This window comes from Thermobia domestica, chromosome 4 (genome assembly GCF_964235325.1).
Source record: "Thermobia domestica chromosome 4, izTheDome1.hap1.1, whole genome shotgun sequence".
Lineage (NCBI taxonomy): Eukaryota > Metazoa > Arthropoda > Insecta > Zygentoma > Lepismatidae > Thermobia > Thermobia domestica.
The window spans coordinates 326143272-326161292 of NC_137457.1; the positions used below are offsets into that span (position 1 = coordinate 326143272).

The 18021-nt window shown below is 34.1% G+C and overlaps 1 protein-coding gene across 1 annotated transcript in view; it reads left to right on the forward strand.

Moving 5' to 3' along the window:
* LOC145683568 (putative gustatory receptor 28b) overlaps window positions 1-17091 on the forward strand; it is a 91724-nt gene extending 74633 nt beyond the window's left edge. The window contains exons 3-4 of the mRNA XM_081754916.1: window positions 14160-14249; window positions 16928-17091. Coding sequence (XP_081611042.1) covers window positions 14160-14249; window positions 16928-17056 — 219 coding nt within the window. The 3' untranslated portion in view covers window positions 17057-17091. The remainder of the gene's footprint in view (window positions 1-14159; window positions 14250-16927) is intronic.
* The last annotated feature ends 930 nt before the right edge of the window (window positions 17092-18021 follow it).

An 18021-nucleotide genomic window follows, 5' to 3' on the forward strand; every position in this document is an offset into this window, starting at 1 on the left:
TACAGTATCCTCTTGCTTACTATAGAAATTAGTACGGAGTATGTGTTATCCGTATGCTACATAGGCACTGCCCTTAGATGTTACATCTTGCCGTTGCAGGATGTCTGACATCTAACAGTTTTCCGTATATCACATGCATATACTTATGTTACCTTCGTCAACTATATGTTATATACGTCTAATTGTATGTGAGATCCTGACCGCCTATATTGTTTCATACGGAAAGTACTTATAGATGGAATACTTATACAGAAAGTATTATAAAACATGTGTTTTCAGTTATACGTCTGCTGTACGTTGTCCAAAAACTACAGGAATTACGCATGTAACCTATCTTTTTAAGTACGACACCTACATTTTTTCTCAGTGTAAGAGATTCAGCGTCTCAAAAGAACATACCGTCATCATGCGCAACACATTACGGAAACCACATGTGGTTGAAATTTTCTAATACCTCCAAGTTTAATACTTATTTCCATTGACCGGAAACAGTAAGGGATATCGAAAAGCGGTTGTTTTGACACAAATTAAGCATCCCAAGAATGAGTATTGTCACGATCTTTATGTTTAAAGCGGTCGTGGAAAAGTCTATGATCTCCAGTTACAACATTAATTGCATAATATATGAAACCGGAATATATATACAGGGTGGCCCAAAAGTAGATAAACACCCCTGCATTGATCAAGTATAACGTTCTAGTTTATGAGTTTATTTGCTTCTGCTGTTCCGAGCTTAAGGTGTAAGTAAAAAGACATTAAGAACAAATATCTAAAAAAAGACAAGGTCTCCTGTTTGATAACAATAAGAAATGATATGAAGTATAGTGAGTTGATCAGTACGGGACTGTATACCTATTTTTGAGCCACCCTGTATAGTAACAAGCAGGTTTTTTTTTTCATATATATAAATTCAGTACTGTAAGAAAGTTTCACTTCTGATTTTATTCCTCTATTGTAAAGGTATTAGACATCAATAAGCACTTTTTGTTTCAATATTAGCTAACCTCCCTAGAGGAGAGACAGTGAGAGATAGCAAGTATTTTTTTAAATAGAGATTCATCGTCCGATTAACACGATCTATCTTTGATGTTATTAATCTATTATAACCAAGTGTTACAGATGTAATAGTTGAAGTTTGAGTATCTATTGAATTTACATAGTTTGAAAATCTACCGTTCCTTCACATTGTGAAACGACACTAATTTGTTTTTATAGTGAAACAGTAGTATTTATTATATACAGAGTGTTCATTTATTATGTAGTCAAAATCCACTGGTGAAATTCTCTCACCTAAACAAATAAAAAAGCCCATATGGACATAGGGTGAAAACCGCGTTGTTTCAAAGTTATACGATGCCGAAAACAAGGAAAGCCTAACATTGAGGCTGCCTAGCTCGAAAACTATAAGACATATTAAAGGCGGATAAGGAAATATCAGAGGAACTAGTACACTCTCTATCTAAAACTATAAGACATATTAAAGGCGGTTAAAGAAATATCAGAGGAACTAGTACACTCTCTATCTAAAACTATAAGACATATTAAAGGCGGTTAAAGAAATATCAGAGGAACTAGTACACTCTCTATCTAAAACTATAAGACATATTAAAGGCGGTTAAAGAAATATCAGAGGAACTAGTACACTCTCTATCTAAAACTATAAGACATATTAAAGGCGGTTAAAGAAATATCAGGGGAACTAGTACACTCTCTATCTAAAACTATAAGACATATTAAAGGCGGATAAAGAAATATCAGAGGAACTAGTACACTCTCTATCTAAAACTATAAGACATATTAAAGGCGGTTAAAGAAATATCAGAGGAACTAGTACACTCTCTATCTAAAACTATAAGACATATTAAAGGCGGTTAAAGAAATATCAGAGGAACTAGTACACTCTCTATCTAAAACTATAAGACATATTAAAGGCGGTTAAAGAAATATCAGAGGAACTAGTACACTCTCTATCTAAAACTATAAGACATATTAAAGGCGGTTAAAGAAATATCAGAGGAACTAGTACACTCTCTATCTAAAACTACAAGACATATTAAAGGCGGTTAAAGAAATATCAGAGGAACTAGTACACTCTCTATCTAAAACTATAAGACATATTAAAGGCGGTTAAAGAAATATCAGGGGAACTAGTACACTCTCTATCTAAAACTATAAGACATATTAAAGGCGGTTAAAGAAATATCAGAGGAACAAGTACACTTTCTATCTAAAACTATAAGACATATTAAAGGCGGTTAAAGAAATATCAGAGGAACTAGTACACTCTCTATCTAAAACTATAAGACATATTAAAGGCGGTTAAAGAAATATCAGGGGAACTAGTACACTCTCTATCTAAAACTATAAGACATATTAAAGGCGGTTAAAGAAATATCAGAGGAACTAGTACACTCACTATCTAAAACTATAAGACATATTAAAGGCGGTTAAAGAAATATCAGAGGAACTAGTACACTCTCTATCTAAAACTATAAGACATATTAAAGGCGGTTAAAGAAATATCAGAGGAACTAGTACACTCTCTATCTAAAACTATAAGACATATTAAAGGCGGTTAAAGAAATATCAGTGGAACTAGTACACTCTCTATCTAAAACTATAAGACATATTAAAGGCGGATAAAGAAATATCAGAGGAACTAGTACACTCTCTATCTAAAACTATAAGACATATTAAAGGCGGTTAAAGAAATATCAGAGGAACTAGTACACTCTCTATCTAAAACTATAAGACATATTAAAGGCGGTTAAAGAAATATCAGGGGAACTAGTACAGTCTCTATCTAAAACTATAGGACATATTAAAGGCGGATAAAGAAATATCAGAGGAACTAGTACACTCTCTATCTAAAACTATAAGACATATTAAAGGCGGTTAAAGAAATATCAGAGGAACTAGTACACTCTCTATCTAAAACTATAAGACATATTAAAGGCGGTTAAAGAAATATCAGTGGAACTAGTACACTCTCTATCTAAAACTATAAGACATATTAAAGGCGGATAAAGAAATATCAGAGGAACTAGTACACTCTCTATCTAAAACTATAAGACATATTAAAGGCGGTTAAAGAAATATCAGAGGAACTAGTACACTCTCTATCTAAAACTATAAGACATATTGAAGGCGGTTAAAGAAATATCAGAGGGAACTAGTACACTCTCTATCTAAAACTATAAGACATATTAAAGGCGGTTAAAGAAATATCAGGGGAACTAGTACAGTCTCTATCTAAAACTATAAGACATATTAAAGGCGGTTAAAGAAATATCAGAGGAACTAGTACACTCACTATCTAAAACTATAAGACATATTAAAGGCGGTTAAAGAAATATCAGGGGAAATAGTACACTATCTATCTAAATATCCATGTTTCAGAGTTAGGTCGTACCGGCCCAACGAATTTTATAGAAGGAGCTGGGGTATCGGAACCCTGATTTAAGCACGTATAGGGAAAAAGAAGATATATTTTGATAGAAAATGTCTAACAATCGGTTTATTAAGCTGTTATGTCATGTACATGAGTATTATCATTTGTAAATTTCACATTATCACTCATTTTAATATTTGCAATTATGAAACCACGCATAGCACAGTTTAACATCAAAGAAATGTGGTTGATAACACTTGCGAACCAAGTTCTAACAGGTAATATTCTTTGACAACGGTGATCTAACAAGGGACATCACCCAATTGTCCGGCTCCGATTTCAATGATTTTTTTATTGCTGATAGAGGACATGTATTCATTACTTGTGATGACAGAAATTTTTGCCATGGTGCATGTTTTCTATTTTTTAGTAATTTTTAAATGTTGTGATGTGGTTAATAGAGATTACTGTAGAAGTCCCTTACTACCCTTTGTAAACGGAGTGTTAATGAAAGAACAACCATGTAGATACGTATAGGGCCTAGGGGGAAGTCATATGGTAGGTATGACCTTGACGGCAGCCATCTTGAAATCCGCCATTTTGAATTAAGGTCAAGTTTTTTTAAATGGAAATAGGGTAATATGGTACATCATTTCGGGCTAGAATTTAATCAAGAAGACAATACTGAAGTTAGTTTTAAGATGCGCCCATTTGCTGAAAAGTTACAGGCATATTAATCGTTTATACTTACTATGTGCGTAAGGCCCTTACCTCCGCTTCTAACCCGCGTATTAATGATAATAAATGAATAAAGGTTTCGGTAATACATATTATGCCTAGAGGGAGGTGATACGATAAGGTTATCATTGACGGCAGCCATCTTGAAATCCGCCATTTTGAATTAAAGTGAAGTTTGGAAAACTGAAAACCATAGCATGTGGCACCAAATTTTAATAGTAAATTTTCCCAAAAAAGCCAATGGTATGCTTATTTTTGTTCTATAGTTTACCAGTATGAATTTATGACTCTTCTAATGTGCACGAAACGTCCATTATTCGATCTTTCAAATTGGAAACACTCCTAATTTTCATCGCATGCCTTAAGATTCCAACTGGCACTTTGCAATTGTTTACATGGCTCATTTTTTCTAAATTTATTACATTTTTAAGAGTTGCGATTTGTCAGTTCATGAATAGTGTTGGGATAAGCATCCAGCTATCTTTCTGAATTTTGAAGACTTGCCATGTAATTATTAATTCATAGGCAATGTAATTATTTATTTTAACCCAGAGTACATGAGAAACCTATGGACCTATGTGATGTAAAGAAATACAAATGAAATTATAAGAAATTGGTGTAACACGAATTCAAAATTATCATGAAATGTAGCCTACATGTTGCGCAAACGACAAACAGTATTTTGTTTTAAATAAATAAAACTTTACAACTTCAAAGGAACAGCAGTAATGATAGAAAATATCAAAGAGGCATAACGTGACTGTTCAGAACACACTGTTAGTACTATGAACAAAATATGAAAACAGGTAAATTGTTTACAAAGAGGTGTAACTTAATCGAGTTCCCCATCAATACTGATTATAAATCTTACAAACATGAACCATCGACAACAATCGCTAGAAAACGAATGACTTTTTTTTGTCTGACTAGCTAAAATATTGCCATAGAAAATAAATAAATAAATAAATAAATATACAAGAAACAAATAAACATAAAACAAAACAAAAGACCATTGATTTACACAACAATCATATTTCGTTTCCTTTCTTGAAGTGAAGTTTCAACTTATTTCTCGTCTCATCTACTATTCATTACAAACTACGTCTCTGGTATTACCTGATTACAAAGTTGGAGTTCTTTCGTTCTGGGATGATTCATGTCAGAAAATGAGTTTTTGAAGGGCAGGTATAGGAAATAAATAATTACATTGCCTATGAAATTAATAATTACATGGCAAGTCTTCAAAATTCAGAAAGATTGCTGGATGCTTATCTCAATACTATTCATGAACTGACAAATCGCAACTCTTAAAAAAATGTAATAAATTTAGAAAACATGAGCCATGGAAACAATTGCAAATTGCCAGTTGGAATCTTAAGGCATGCGATGAAAATTAGGAGTGTTTCCAATTTGAAAGATCGAATAATGGACGTTTCGTGCACATTAGAAGAGTCATAAATTCATACTGGTAAACTATAGAACAAAAATAAGCATACCATTGGCTTTTTTGGGAAAATTTACTATTAAAATTTGGTGCCACATGCTATGGTTTTCAGTTTTCCAAACTTCACTTTAATTCAAAATGGCGGATTTCAAGATGGATGCCGTCAATGATAACCTTATCGTATCACTTCCCTCTAGGCATAATATGTATTACCGAAACCTTTATCCATTTATTATCATTAATACGCGGGTTAGAAGCGGAGGTAAGGGCCTTACGCACATAGTAAGTATAAACGATTAATATGCCTGTAACTTTTCAGCAAATGGGCGCATCTTAAAACTAACTTCAGTATTGTCTTCCTGATTAAATTCTAGCCCGAAATGATGTACCATATTACCCTATTTCCATTTAAAAAAACTTGACCTTAATTCAAAATGGCGGATTTCAAGATGGCTGCCGTCAAGGTCATACCTACCATATGACTTCCCCCTAGGCCCTATACGTATCTACATGGTTGTTCTTTCATTAACACTCCGTTTACAAAGGGTAGTAAGGGACTTCTACAGTAATCTCTATTAACCACATCACAACATTTAAAAATTATTAAAAAATAGAAAACATGCACCATGGCAAAAATTTCTGTCATCACAAGTAATGAATACATGTCCTCTATCAGCAATAAAAAAATCATTGAAATCGGAGCCGGACAATTGGGTGATGTCCCTTGTAAGCAGGATAAGTATTATACGAACACAAATAATAAACAAAATTGCAGAGATACAGGAATTCGAAATGCTGTGGAAACGAACATCAGGGCAATAGATTCGAAGAAAACTATTTGCCAAAGAGCGAATGAGCATGTTACATTCACTGACATCTCCCTTTTTCTACCCAATAGTAGATATTGTAGATATTGAGACGAAATAATGATAGATGATAGAAATAAATGATAGAATGAAAAGTTGGAGGAAACGAGAGATCTCGAGTAAATCCCTTAACACGATGTAGTCCAGCACGAATTTACGTACTATGACGTATTAAAAGAGTATACATATTTGTTCTGAACTACTACGCTGAACAAGAATCCAGATAACAATGGTAATTATAAGAGGAGCTTGATGTGTCATCCGTCTTCACTACACATTTAATGAAATGGCAGATCTTATGTATGATCGTGCCTATGGGAACCCACATGAAGCACAACTACTATATCATGAATATTTTGCAAATAGTGTTCTTCCCAACCGTATTACATTTGCTGCTATCGATACGGCATGTGCATGCTACATATGATCCAGTTGGGTGCCCTCGGACAGTCTTGACACCTGATCGAGAAGAGAGAATTCTTCAGCTTATTAAAGAAGATCCTTGTACCAGTACAAAAAGGCTAGCACCATTTGATGTTTCACATGGAACAGTGTGGAAAGTGTTTTTCGAACAACAACTCAATCCCTTCCACTTGCAGCATGTGCAAGGAATAGAAGAAAGAGACTATTGTCCCCGAAGACATCTTTGCGATTGGTATCTTAATCGATGTATAGAAGACAATCTATTTCCTTCATTAATCATATTTACTGGTGAGAATTTCACGAGAGATTGTTATTAACATTCACAACGAACATCAATTGGATGAAGAAAACCCTAACGCACATTTATCTACCCGACACCAACATCAATTCTTGATTAATGTCTGGGTAGATATATTGGGGAACGCACTTCTAGGGCCATGCATTTTATTATAACGTTTCAAAGTTGCAACATACCTGCAATTTATTCAACGAAACCTTCCGGAATGGTTAGAAAATTTTCCTTTCTCGAGAAAGTCTCAAATTTGGTTTATGCAGGATGGTGCTGCACCACATTTTCTGCGAGATGTTTGTTTATTTCTTGATCAGTACTTCCAAGACGGATGAATAGGGCGAGGAAGATCCACACAGTGGCCTCCTCGCACTCCTGACCTAAATGATTTGGATTTTTATTTGTAGGACACCTCAAAAGTATACTGTACAATCACGAAAGAAAGTATTTTTCAGTTGATAAAATTTCTTTTCCTAATAACTCAACAATAAATTAACCTATTAGAGTATTGACTTTGGCAAGTTGTCAAGTTATAACTATTCTAAGGATAACAAAAAAAAAAAATACCCAAATTAATTCATTTGTTCCTGAGTTACTGGCAGAAGAAATTTTGTCAACTGTCAAATACTTTCTTTTCCGTGTGTACAAAACACAAATAAACAAACTACACGAATTGGAGCATTCATGATAGATTTGCAAAGAATTGTAATACACCTATGAGTTCCAATAGTGTACGTGAATCATTGTCAGAGTATTGTATTGTAGTGACGGATGACATACCGAGCATCTATTATAATTATTATTATCTGGATTCTTGTTCGCGTAGTAGTTCAGAACAAATATGTATACTCTTTTAATACGTCATAGTACGTAAATTCGTGCTGGACTACATCGTGTTAAGGGATTTACTCGAGATCTCCCATTTCCTCCAACTTTTCATTCTATCATTTCTTTTATCATCATTTAGTCGCAATATTTACAATATATACTATTGGATAGAAAAAGTGAGATGTCAGTGAATGTACCATACTACACCCGATCTTCGGCAAATAGTTTTGTTTTCGAATCCATTGCTCTGATGTTCGTTTCCACAGCATTTCGAATTCCTGTATCTCTGCAATTTTGTTTATCATTTGTCTTCGTATGATACTTATCCTGCTTAGATCACCGTTGTCAAAGAATATTACCTGTTAGAACTTAGTTTGCAAGTGTTATCAACCACTTTTCTTTGATATTAAACGGTGTTATGCGTGGTTGCATAATTGCAAATATTAAAATTAGTGATAATGTGAAATTTACAAATGATAATACTCATGTACATGACATAACAGCTTAATAAACCGATAATTAGACATTTTCCATCAAAAATATCTTCTTTTTTCCTATACGTGCTTAAATCAGGGTTCCGATACTCCAGCTCCCTCTATAAAGTTCGTTGCGTTGGTACAACCTAACTCTGAAACATGGATATTTAGATAGAGGGTGTACTAGTTCCTCTGATATTTCTTTAACCGCCTTTAATATGTCTTATAGTTTTAGATAGAGAGTGTACTAGTTCCTCTGATATTTCTTTAACCGCCTTTAATATGTCTTATAGTTTTAGATAGAGAGTGTACTAGTTCCTCTGATATTTCTTTAACCGCCTTTAATATGTCTTATAGTTTTAGATAGAGAGTGTACTAGTTCCTCTGATATTTCTTTAACCGCCTTTAATATATCTTATAGTTTTAGATAGAGAGTGTACTAGTTCCTCTGATATTTCTTTAACCGCCTTTAATATGTCTTATAGTTTTAGATAGAAAGTGTACTAGTTCCTCTGATATTTCTTTAACCGCCTTTAATATGTCTTATAGTTTTAGATAGAGAGTGTACTAGTTCCTCTGATATTTCTTTAACCGCCTTTAATATGTCTTATAGTTTTAGATAGAGAGTGTACTAGTTCCTCTGATATTTCTTTAACCGCCTTTAATATGTCTTATAGTTTTAGATAGAGGGTGTACTAGTTCCTCTGATATTTCTTTAACCGCCTTTAATATGTCTTATAGTTTTAGATAGAGAGTGTACTAGTTCCTCTGATATTTCTTTAACCGCCTTTAATATGTCTTATAGTTTTAGATAGAGAATGTACTAGTTCCTCTGATATTTCTTTAACCGCCTTTAATATGTCTTATAGTTTTAGATAGAGAGTGTACTAGTTCCTCTGATATTTCTTTAACCGCCTTTAATATGTCTTATAGTTTTAGATAGAGAGTGTACTAGTTCCTCTGATATTTCTTTAACCGCCTTTAATATGTCTTATAGTTTTAGATAGAGAGTGTACTAGTTCCTCTGATATTTCTTTAACCGCCTTTAATATGTCTTATAGTTTTAGATAGAGAGCGTACTAGTTCCTCTGATATTTCTTTAACCGCCTTTAATATGTCTTATAGTTTTAGATAGAGATTGTACTAGTTCCCCTGATATTTCTTTAACCGCCTTTAATATGTCTTATAGTTTTAGATAGAGAGCGTACTAGTTCCTCTGATATTTCTTTAACCGCCTTTAATATGTTTTGTAGTTTTCGAGCTAGAAAGCCTCAAAGTTAGTTTCCTCGTTTTCGGCATCGTATAACTTCGAAACAACGCGGTTTTCACCCTATGTTCATATGGGCTTTTTTATTTGTTTAGGTGAGAGGATTTCACCAGTGAATTTTGGCTACATAATATATGAACACCCTGTGTATATATACCTTTAAATTTAAGAACGAAAAAGGAAGTTTTAGAAATTAAATTCTAAAGGTAGAGTTATGGAATATTAAAAGTAGTCGCAATAACCTCTTTGACCTCAATAACGCCACGTAACTACAACGGCAGCGACTCCACAAGACAAATGCAGTAACACTCACTTCGCCTTATCCATTATTTTCGACTTCTATACCTGACTTTGTTGAAAATTTATTTTCATTTCTCCGTGTTCATTTCATATTATTTTCTATCCATTCATTTTCTGTTTTACATTACTTCCAATGTAAAGGTATATATGAGCGGATCGGGCGAAAATAATGGCACATCATATTTTTATAACTTTCAACTAAACCAGAAAAGAAGGTTGACCATTCCCATAAAATTTAATTCTGTGATACATGCCAAATACGTTTCCCTAGCCTTCTGCAGGTACATTTCCAAAATAAAACTACTTAAATACTCATCTGTGGTTCGATCATAGTCCATTTTACCCAATATCTCAATTTCATCGGAAGTGGCGATTACACTGCTCAACAAGAAATTGTTTTATCTTAATGTTTTTACATTTACCGAATAATTTTGACGTACTAATTAGGAATCTGGTATTAGTTTTCCTCAAATGTCGATTGTTTGGAAGGAATTTTACAAAATCGTCTTTGTTCAAGAACGCCATTTTAGAGGAAGAATTTCAGCTTTTACTTCGGCTATCCATAGAAGGCAATACAGAACAAACATTTGTGGATTAATTAGCAAGTTCCGTTTCGTAACGTATGCGTTCTATGATTTCAAATTTTGAATACAGCATTTACTTTGAATGAAAACAACTGTCTAGAAAAATATAATTTCTTATTTTTCCCCTTACTTTTACAAAAAAAAAAAAAAAAAAAAAAAAACTTTTAGTTAAGTAAAGTCAGTAAATTTCTATATGATTCCACTTGGATAGCCAGCTGCATTTAGTATTGAGTAACTATAGTGGTAACTATATTAAGTTCACTAGTTCACTATATTAAGTTTACTAGGTGCTGTGTGGAAGATAAAATGTCTACAAGTAGGCGTTGTAAAATGTCAGCAGACTCATTTTGTTATGTTTGTGGATATTACATAAGCCCCAAACAACTTAAACATAACATTGTGCTTGGAACAAAGTTCTGTGTTGTATATGAAGCTTACTTTCGAGTGCCCGTAGGTGATCAAGACAAACATTGGGCTCCGCATGTGTGTTGCGGTAGTTGCCGCTCCACATTAGAATGTTGGTTACGGGGAACCAGAAAGTGTATGTCATTTGCTATTCCTCAATTTGGAGAGAGCCTACTAATCACCATAATGACCGCTACTTCTGTTCAGTTGACGTGACACACTATAAAAACAGAAAGAATAGGTGAAAAATAGAATACCCCAGTTTATCTTCATCCATTGCTCCAGTTCCACACAGTGACGAACTTCCTGTACCCAAATCACCAGAGATATTGTCATCAGAAGGAGAGCCAGAGGAATCTTCCGATCTTGATATTAGTTTTTCGCATGAAACCAGGAAAAAGGAATCACATTTGCTTAATCAGCAAGAACTTGATGACTTGATAAGATATTTAGATCTGCCCAAATCAAAGGCAGAACTTCTTGCGTCACGTTTAAATTCGTGGAATTTTCTCCTTCCAACATGTAAAATATCAAAACATAGGAAAAGGCATAAGACTTTTTCACAATTCTTCAAAACGGAAGGAAGTTTGTGTTATTGTCATGACATTGGTGGTCTATTTGAAGATATCGGTTTCCGACATCAACCAGAGGAGTGGCGTCTTTTCATAGACAGTTCATCTAGTGGTTTGAAGGCAGTTCTTCTGCACAATTGAAATGTGAATCCTTCTGTACCAGTTGCACACTCAGTCCACATGAAGGAAGACTACGAAAACGTGAGATTATGTTGGAAAAGATTGAGTACCAAAAGTATAAATGGGATATTTGTGGAGATTTTAAGATGATAGGTTTTTTTTCTAGGTTTGTAGAGTGGCTATACTAAATATTCGTGTTTTCTTTGCCTTTGGGATAGCAGAGCTACTGACCGTCATTATACACTCAAGATGTGGCCAGAAAGGAAACATTTACTTCCTGGCATTCACAATGCCATACATGAACCTTTAGTTGAAAGAGAAAAAATCTTACTGCCACCACTCTACATAAAATTAGAACTTGTTAAACAATTTGTTAGAGTATTAGATGCACATTCTGCAGCTCTTTCTTACATAAGACAAATGTTTCCACAGTTAACTGACGCTAAAATCACAGCTGGCGTATTTACTGGCCCACAGATACGTGTGATGCTTCAGTCTGAAGAACTTCAGAATAGAATGACCCGAGAGGAAAGAAGTGCTTGGGAAGCTTTTAGGGTGGTAGTGCAAGGTTTTCTTGGTAAAAATAGGAGTGAAAATTATAGGGAGCTAATAGATTCTTTCATTGACCTATATCGCAATTTGGGTTGTAGAATGTCGTTGAAATTACATTTTTTTCCCCATCTAGATTTTTCCTTCCAAATTTAACAGATGTGAGTGAAGAACATGGTGAACGCTTTCATCAAGACATTGAACAAAGGGAAAGAAGATACCAAGGGTGCTGCGACACCGCGATGATGGCGATTACATTTGGACATTGATTTCTGATGACAAATCAGCTTCGCACAAGCGGAAAAGCGAGCGTGCTCTTTTTAAAAATGTTCTGCATTATGTGCTTGTAGTGAAAATGGATATATTTTTGCTGTTTTTTTTTTATTTTGTACTGTGTTCGTACTCCATAGTAACTAAGTTAATTCTGCAAAATTTCTTCAGTGAAGTATATTGTAAGATAGCAATTAGCTCTAAATTTCTCGATAAAAATCAAAACCGGGCCGAAACTGCGGCTTATATAGACTAGCCATTTAATATTCACTTCTTCTGCCTACGAAAAGTGTTAGAAATGTAATATGTGTTAGTTGAAAATAGAGATTAGGAACTATTACACGGAAATGAAAAATGACTCATTTTTCTTTGTCAAGTTCGAGTTGATTTCATAACCAAATTTCTAATTTTTTCCCCAACATTTTGCGTCGTCTCGCGAATACCAATTTAAAATTTACATAATCAATTTCTGATCAAAAAAAAAAAAAAAAAATATGTTGTATTTTGACTAACTGTACAGTGTTGCCAACTCCAGAAATAAAAAATACTTAATTTTGAGGAAAAATTAGGAATTTTCTCAAAATTTGTTGAATAAATTTTCTTTCTCATTTAATATTGCAAATGAACTTACACAGTTTGCAAGCATGTACTTTTGCTTAAAAGGCAAAGCATAACCGGTGGTGTTAGGGCAAGTGGTTTCTTAGTTAGGTCGCTTTAACGAACAATGGAGGAAAATTCGATAAATTACCCGATTTCTAAGGGTGAAAGACGAGTTTTAAGGCGATTTTTGACATTTCGAGAAAACTAATATTATGCACGTTATTAGTACCATCCAACGATATTTAAAAAAGAAAAGAAATCATATAAGCATAATTTTGAGCGATGTCTTATGGTCAAAATTTATTACCCAGTGTTATCATTATGTTCGTCCGAGCCACTTATACAGGGTGTTTCAAAACAACACCGAAAACTTTTGGGAGGTGATTCCTCACACCAAGATAAGACAAAAAAGTAGAGACCAACCTGGGTAGACAAATGTTTTCTTTCGGAGTTATAGGCTGCCGAAAACACGACAAAAAATGAAATTTAGAGGTCTATAACTCCAAAACTATGGGACTTACCACGGTCGGGTCAAAACTTCATTTAGGAACTAATAAGTGCTTTATCCAAATATCCATGTTTCAGAATCCTAAGATACTTACGCAACAATTTTTATAAAGGAGTTTGGCTATGGGCATATAATTTATAGTACTCACCAACTAGCTCTGTAAAACTTGTTGCGGAAATACCGCAGGATTCTGAAACATGGATATTTCGATAGCGCACATATTAGTCCCTAAGTAAAGCCTTGACCCGACTACGGTAGGTCCCATACTGTTGGAGCTATGGACCTTTAAATTTCATTTTTTTTTCATGTTTTCGGCAGTCTATAACTCCGAAAGGAAGCACTTGTGCATCCAGGTTGGTCTATACTTTTTGTCCCATCTTGGTGTCAGGAATCACCTTCCAAAAGTTGTCGGTTGTTTTGAAACACCCTGTATATACTATTTAGTGTTCTGTCGTAATTAAAAATACGCTCAATACAGTACTTTTAAATGAAACTAATTAACTTTCTTCTTATATTTTGTTCTTCTTAGCTGCAACTGTTTGCCAATGAATTATCTCATAGAAAACTTCAGTTCACAGCTTGTGGAATATTTCCGCTGGATATGACTCTTCTACACTCAGTAAGTATCTTCATCAGAGAGCAAGAAAAACATACCTGAAACATATGATACACAATAGTATACACATATGGTATGCAATGTTATTAGATGAGTCGCGGTGGCTCAGTGGTAGATCGTTCACTTCTGGTGCAAGGGGTCCCGGGTTCGAATCCTGCTCCCGCCAAGTGAAATTTGTGGTGCACAAACACCGTGTGCGTGGATTTCCTCGGGGTTCTCCCGTTTCCTCCCACTTCATTCTACCATTTCACTCATCATCACCGTCCCCTTTAGCCTAACCGTGGGACGTAAACAAAAAAAAAAACAATGTTATTAGGAAAGAAACTCTGCTAAAGGGAGTAAAGAGGATGACGCGAAGATTCAATTTCGTCCGGTAGATGTTAGCCACGGAAGAATGACGGAAGACATCTAACAGTGTGATGTGTAACTTCAATCATTCTACAGTTATACATGTTTGTTTCAATGCCAGAAAAATGGAATATCGAAACCCACCGCTAAACTCACCATTACCTGTCAAAATGTAATTAAGCAGCGTAGGTTGTACGATCACTTCTACCTTATCTTTCTTCTAGAGTATGTACTATGTCGGAGTCAGAGTTATCAATTAAGGTTACGAGATATGTATTCTTTGGCACAGGATACTTCTTATTGTGTAATAAGGACCTCATTGCAGATGACAAATATGGATATGTAACAGTACGTCCCTGTTAGATGAGATTCCTTTTTGTTTGTTAAACAAAAATAGCAATCACTGGAACAGTCTTTTTGTCCCATGAAAATTGCAAAAGATATACGGTGTGTGCCATTTTTCCATCCTGTGAGAAGCCACACACATGACACAAAACGTATATTCGGAACTGTGCTTTATAAAAGTAAAGCTCGTAATACTTCTTTTACTACTGGGTAAAATTTTGCCTCGGTGATTTAAAGGTTAGTTTACCACAAATGTAGCAGAAATTGTTTGGATGATTCAAAGACTTTCTTGGCATTATACAACTTCTGTTTACAAGGTGAGAAACGAAACAAAAGCACTTCACTTATACAGAAACAAAACCTGATGGGGCCACTAAACGATCAACACTGGCCACCTGCTACCTTTATGGCCACCTTACCTTTATGTACATTTACAGTGTTGTCAAGCCTATACCAAAAAAAGAACAAAACTTTCACAATCAGTTTGCACTACTTTCACTGTACAAAAAGGACGCCTTCGGGAAATCGAATACCTATATGACATACATGTCTAATTTTATAAATTTGTCGCCCGTTGTTAAGGTGCAGCAAAGGGGAAGAAATTGCCCAATTGATAATATATAATGGTCACAATATTTTACCGAAGTTCAATGACCAATGATCACCAGCTCTCTATGGGATCGAGGACTACAAGAACTTCATAAAAATCAGCTTTATCCTCCCACAATAATCTAACACCTTAATCATTCTTGCACGTTAATAAACAGCTGAGCTATTCCGTTCTAAACACATGCATGTTTCAAGAAAATAGGTCAATTTCGCGTATAAGGGTGAAAAATATGATTGTCACAACAAACTCTTGTATGATGGAAAGATTTTGATTACATTTTTGAATTCAGGAGGATGGAAATCAGGCTCAACACACACTTCTTTCGTTTAAAATATCATATTAACCAGTACAATTGATATAAAGAATTAAGATTCCAACATTGTTAATTATATTTTAGAAGATTTCTTGTTAAAAGTTTATGATTTGTTTTTTTTTTTTTTTCATATGTAGTCATGTTTCGTAAGATCTTCTTACTTGAATATAAGTTATCTTGATAGCAGTTATAAAGGTATACTACAACTTGATTAAAATCAAGGTTGATTATATCAAATAAAAACATTACAACAAAAAGTTGTAAAATTTCTGATTGTAAACCCTGCAATGCACAGCAGTGTTGCAATAAACATCATGTTCCCATTTTACACACTTTCAGCACAAAGTAAACTTCTAGATTATCATGGCAAGTGCTTCTGGTAAAAGTGTTGTTCAAAATGAGAAAGAAAATCCCAACATTTCATAATGCGAATCCATATCTAATACTCGTATTTTCAGTTTAGAATATTCTGATTTTTACACCCACTTTGTGGTTTTTGTAATAAGAGTGTCGCAGCCATTAGCCATGTCAATACTGCATTATGAATTGTTATAAAGTAGTAAAAATTGTATTGAACAAAAATATTTTGCTCTAAAATTGTCGTGGTTGTAAACTAAGTTTCTGGAAGAACTAAAATGGTGCAGGCATGCAGCCCGAAATCACCCGTGCTAAACAATATTGTTATACAGCTAAATTATTGTGAATATGAAAAGTAGTGACACCAGAAATGTCTGCACTTATTAAAATTTGTATCAAAAATAAATAAATCTAAAATACAACACTTGTATTAAACAAAACATACTATGAAACTGGAGTTCGATACAGTTCTTTCTATCCTGACGCCAGCTTGCCTCGAATCTCCCCCTGTTTAGAATAAAAAGAGTTTTACATTATAACATACTTATGTCCAGGAAACCATATATTGTTACGTTAATTATAATTGTTAAATTAAATACATTGTTATATTATATGACACATCGTAGTTTTAGCAACAATGTTGTGAACTGATTATTTGTGTTAAAAGATCTTGTATTTAATAAGTTAATGCCTACGTTTTTATTTCAGATAGCAGCTTCTGTGATGACTTACGTTGTGATATTAATTCAATTTAATAGTCAAAATAAGGATACACCACAGTCAATCAGTACAACCATGATGCCATTTACCACTCTGAACTATTCTACTGTGTTCTAAAGAGTTGAACTCCTGGTCAGAAAATAAAGAGAAACAAATACAATATTTATATTTGTATTCACTACATTTGTAACTAGAAAATTTATTAAATATTTATTATTTTTGATTATGTTAATAAAGTACGTTAATATCCCTTAAATTCTTGGATACTACGCTACTTATATGGAACACTGGTTTCTTGAGGCTACAAGTGGTAAGATTTTATTTTATCAGATGAATGTTAATTGCCGTGTGCAAACATATAAATAAAACAGTCCTGAAAAAGAAGAAACAAGAAAGGATACACACATCCTGATAAAAGACTTACAATCTAAAGAGTAACTCGAACGCGTATTTTCGAAAGACACTGTACGCCATAAAGCATTGTGAACGGGGTTACGCTTGGCAACAATGTAGGAAAAATGAATGACGTTTATATCGCGATCCTGTTGGTGACATCACGAGTCATGAATTACATATAGCACAAAGTAAAGGCCAGATGCTGTTGGCCCTCGTAGCCGAGTGAGCTAGCGCAACAGGCTAGTAAGGAAAATCATTGTTGGCGTGGGTTCAAACCCTACCTAAGGATCTTTTTTTATTATTTTTTAAAATTTTATAACAATTCTTTCGTTAAAATAAGATTAAAAATAATATTCAAAAAGTGATTAACGATTTTTTTTTTAAAAAAAAAATCATTAAACTTCTTTCATTAAAATAAGTTTGCCGTTGTACTTATACAGATCCATAGCAAAAGTAGTAGTAGTAGTAGGAGGAGGAGGAGGAACGGGTTAGAATGTAATTCAGCATTCATTTGTTTCCGTGCGATGTTGCCAAACGTAATGCCTTCTGGTTAGGGCTGAGTGTATTTCGAAAATATGCAACTCCAACACCCAGAATAATAGTGTAGTATATATACAGGGTGTATCAGATCATCTGTGCCAGTCATTTTTCTCGGCTCGTAGTGCACGTAGACAATTCAAACCAAC